Source organism: Arachis ipaensis, chromosome B06 (genome assembly GCF_000816755.2).
Source record: "Arachis ipaensis cultivar K30076 chromosome B06, Araip1.1, whole genome shotgun sequence".
NCBI lineage: Eukaryota > Viridiplantae > Streptophyta > Magnoliopsida > Fabales > Fabaceae > Arachis > Arachis ipaensis.
Genome location: NC_029790.2, coordinates 102,617,647 through 102,622,317, shown reverse-complemented (window position 1 = coordinate 102,622,317; position 4,671 = coordinate 102,617,647). Strand labels below are relative to the sequence as shown.

At 36.7% G+C, this 4,671-nt stretch overlaps 1 protein-coding gene across 3 annotated transcripts in view; it reads left to right on the top strand.

The window, feature by feature from the left end:
* LOC107604711 (signal recognition particle receptor subunit beta) overlaps nt 1-4,021 on the top strand; it is an 8,366-nt gene extending 4,345 nt beyond the window's left edge. The window contains exons 1-7 of one of the 3 annotated variants that reach the window (XM_016306362.2): nt 107-261; nt 380-521; nt 604-686; nt 1,029-1,115; nt 1,363-1,511; nt 2,004-2,135; nt 3,637-4,021. In XM_016306362.2, coding sequence (XP_016161848.1) covers nt 383-521; nt 604-686; nt 1,029-1,115; nt 1,363-1,511; nt 2,004-2,135; nt 3,637-3,826 — 780 coding nt within the window. In that variant the 5' untranslated portion in view covers nt 107-261; nt 380-382 and the 3' untranslated portion in view covers nt 3,827-4,021. Of the gene's footprint in view, nt 1-106; nt 262-379; nt 522-603; nt 687-1,028; nt 1,116-1,362; nt 1,512-2,003; nt 2,136-2,746; nt 3,575-3,636 lie in introns of those variants that run through there. The other 2 variants (XM_016306363.2, XM_021104671.1) reach the window with 2 other exon arrangements.

Sequence of the window (4,671 nt, the reverse complement as noted above, 5' to 3'; positions counted from 1 at the left end):
TGAAGTACAATTAAACAAACAAATTAGTAAATTAATTATTAAAAGGGTTTGATGATCGGTTTAATTTTAAGAACCGGTTTTATGAAAGTTTTGGATTAGGCGACACAAAACGGTATCCCCCGGTGCCGTTTAACACGTGGTTTTGAAAAGCAACCAAGGTAACAGAGCTGACACGCTAGATCTTAGTGTAGATCCATCGGAACGAAACTAAGACCTTCGTTCCGCCATCTCCCCCTCATCGGAACTGCCGTCCGCCGCCGGGTAACTCAACTAGTACCTTTGCCCCTTTCTATTCTCTCTCTTTTCTTTCTCTTACTAGAATTTCTCTCTCTCTCTCTCTCTCTGGTGTTTTCATTTCTCTTCTTCCTCACTCTCTCAGGCAATGGAAGAATTGGACCAGTGGAAGGAACAACTTCTCCATTGGTGGAGCCTAGCCGAAGAGCAACTTCGGCAGGTTCCCCCATTTCAGCTCTACGCCACCGCTGCCATCCTCGTTTTCACCACCCTGCTGCTCCTATCATGTCAGCTTCCCCATATTCTTGTACATTTCTTTTTTTATTTTTTTTTGTGATAGGTTTTGATGATGGATTTTGTTGCTTGCAGTGCGGTTGTTGAAGCGTGCCAAGTCCAACACCGTCGTATTGACTGGCCTAAGTGGTGCCGGCAAAACTGTTCTCTTCTATCAGGTAACACTCCCAATTCACATGTTCTTCGGTTCATAGTTGAATTCGTATCATGTAGTTTCTAAATTATTGCTGTTCTAGTTTGCTTTGCTTAATGAATTGTTGCTATCATCTTGAACAAAAAGAATATTCACGGTTAGATAGTGAAACACTCTTAAGCAATGTTGTTACATTATCAGGTGCCATTAGATTGTTGAATAGAATATTGCTTTCTATGATTTATTGTGTTTACTCTTAATTTTGCCCATTGTGTGTAAATGGAATTTCAGTACACTATGCAGCAAAAGAACCTGCATTTCCCATGCTAATATAATGTTATTGAAGTACTTCTTCTGCCTCTATCAGCTTAGGGATGGCTCTATCCATGGGGGGACTGTTACGTCAATGGAACCTAATGAGGAGACTTTTGTTCTTCATTCTGAAACAACAGAGGTAAGACACTAGGATTTTGCCCTTTAATACATGTACATAAATAAATGGAATTAAACATGATTTTTTATGTGTATTTCATTGTGCTTTCCATTCTGTATGAAAATGCCTTAGGTTTTTTTCATACACAAGCCTTGGATGGGTAGTCAAGTTATTTGAAATTATGTCTATTTTATTTTTCGTTATACTTGTTGGTTGATTGTGGAATTAAACATACTAGAACTGATCTTGTCTCTTGTTTCTTTGATAGAAGCGGAAGACAAAACCCGTTCATGTTGTCGACGTCCCGGGACATTCTCGTCTTCGCCCCAAATTGGATGAATACTTGCCTCAAGCTGCTGGCATAGTTTTTGTTGTTGATGCTTTGGATTTCTTACCAAACTGCCGTTCTGCTTCAGAGTAATTCCTTTTGCACCGAGTATATATTTCTAAGGGTAAACCTCAAAAAATGCACCTAAAAAATGTTCCTGAATTTTGTTATCGACAAAAATGCTCTCAAATAATCTAAAAACATGCCAAAAATGTCCAATTGTGATCAAAGACTTACTCCGTTAATGGAAAAAATGTGACGTGGCTAATGGAGCATTCAACGTGTCAAGTGAGACTCCATACTCCGTTTGTCACATCATTCTTTTCCGTTAACGTAGAACGTTTCAGTACATAGGTGTGTATTTTTCTCACATTTTAAAATAATTTGAGGATATTTTTGTCAATAACACATTTCGGAGGTATTTTTGTTAGTGACAAAATAATTCGAGTGTGTTTTTTGTGGTTTACCCTTTTTCTAATGAGCTTGTAGTGAGCATTATGCATGTGGCATCAAGAATTATATAACTTAGTGACTATTTCTCATATCTTGATGAAGTAGTTCCTAATTCACTTTCTTCACAGGTATCTATATGATATTTTGACCAAGGGAAGTATTGTGAAGAAGAAGATTCCATTGCTTATTCTCTGCAACAAAACAGACAAGGTCACTGCTCATACGAAGGAGTTTATCCGCAGGCAGATGGAGAAGGAAATGTATGGCCTCAACATTCAATCTTTTATATGCTATGCTTTGATTTTTTCGTCGATTACTTTATAAGTGCATATTGTTGGAGGATTATGTGAGGCTATCAGCTGTTGTGCAATGATAAAGTTGTTACCTCATGGACAGTTCACAGGTTCTGGCTGGTCATCTAAATCATAGTTATCAAAACCGAACCGGCAATTGACTCGACCAAATTACTAGGTCATTGGGTTAATGGTTCAACCGGTTGGTCATTAGTCGAACTGTTTAACCCGATAATAATTAAATCAATATATACAATTATAATAGAATAAAAATAAATTATGCTTTTATTATATAATATGATGCAACATTATAAAATTATATTACAATAGCATTACTAAATGATATTTTTTTCCAAGATAATTAAATTTCCATTATTTGAAAAAGATTTACAGGTGTCCATAAACTAAGACCACATCAAAAGAAGAATGCATTCATACTATATATATAAATATTAGCACCATTTATATCAAAGGAAACTTTGGTCCATTGGAAGCCTGGCGTAAGGCCACGGCATAATCCTTGGTTCGAGCCTCATTCACCCCTTTGAGTTTCATTGAAAAGGCTTCCGCCTGTGCAGGATATGCGTGCCAGATCAGCTCACAGTTCCCGCAGGTGCACTGCTCACAGTTCCCCGGGTGCAGTGTGGAAGGACGCCACCACATGCTCACCTGGGACAGTGTCCAAACCGCGCCAGTTTGCGAGAACCGCCCGGTTTTCAGTGGGTTTGACAGCTGTTGACCGGGTTGTTGGCCTTTCCGGTCCTATGAGTGAATTGAACCGGCTGAACCACCGGTTCAACGGATTTTCGGTCGGACCGACCGGTCTGGTCTGCTTCTGATAACTATGATCTAGATACCCTCTATGCTCAGGGGGAAAGGTTGTTGACATCTGACCATCTCCGCTCCCCTGAGCTCACATGACTTGTAGCCTAGAGCATAGAGTTGAGCTTCAGTTGACTTATTATAATTTATATGTTTAATAGTTTAATATGTGAGGGCAAATTGTCGATCAATTATCAAATTCATAGGAGAATTCTAAACAAAGATGCATAGATAGGAATAACATTGTTCTATGAAGTAATGTTGGTTAGGGTTTAGAGATGAGAATGTTGTGGTAAAGGAGAGGACATCTGGAAAGAGGTTAGACAGGATTAGTGTCTTAAGGAAAGAGTTGGAATAACATGGAGTGAAGAAAGATGTTTGGTAATAGAAATTCCAATAAAGTGCTTTTGTGAGGAGTTCCAGAGGCCTGTGAAAAGTATATCAGATGGAAGATATCTCGAATAACAAGGGTCAAAGCCTTAGAGGAATACAAATGAAATTTTAAGAAAAACCATTAAGAAAGACCTCATTCTAAATTGATTTATTGAAGCTAACCTTATGGTGGTGTTTGATTTCCATTTCAATTATGAGAGCTATTTTTCTACTTTTTTTTTGTCAACATTGTTGATGACACATTATTTTGCAGTGACAAATTACGGGCATCAAGAAGTGCAATATCGGCGGCAGACATTACAAATGAGTTCACCCTTGGGGTGCCGGGAGAACAATTTTCTTTTATCCAATGTTACAACAAAGTTACAACTGCAGATGCTTCTGGTTTAACTGGAGAGATATCTCAGTTGGAACAATTTATCAGAGAATATGTAAAGCCATAACTTGATCTTATGTATGCAAAATTAGAGATCATTATGTTGGGAACAACGAGGTGATTAGATAGTTGAAATCATATGATTAAACTGTATTTTGATTAAATCAGTTGCATAGTTACTTGGATTTACCTAAGGACACATTTCCAATTGACCATTTAGAGATTTGGTTATTTTATAGGTCTCTATAGTTTTCAATTAATTTCTTATAATTTTTTTTTTCAATTAGATTCTTTTGTTTAAAAGTTTTTGTAATTTTTGGATATTGAATTTAATTGAAGGATTTTATTGTACAACTAGGAATATGATTGAAAATGTTTAAATTATAGGGATTTAATTGAAAATTAAGTGTAATTGATGTTTAATGTTTGTCTCCACTGATAACAATTTTTATTGTGTAAAGACAAGTATACTTCTAGATGGAATTTGTTTACATTATGGCTGACAATTTTTATTTTGAAGGCACAGTGTGTTCTTAGTTTTGCCGGATACAACATCGATATATATTACTGTATCAAAATTCAACTCATCATTCCAAAACAGTGCTGTTTAGTATACAGTTAGTTTTCAAGTAGAAAGACATTATACACTACTTTTGTAAGATGTAAACTTTTCATCCCTTTTCTGAAAAAAATGGAACAACCTACGAAACTTGCTATTCTGTTTGGTGTATCGTATGGTTTTGCCTAAACCTAATCTTTAGAATGCATTTCTGGAAGAGGAAAAAAGGGTATGCCAAGACCAATGGTTGATTAAGATTGTGGATTAATCATTAATGTGCTACCAAGGTACAAAACGGTAGGACCCAGGAAACGATCTTGATAACCAATAATGCTTCAGCCTCACTAGTATGG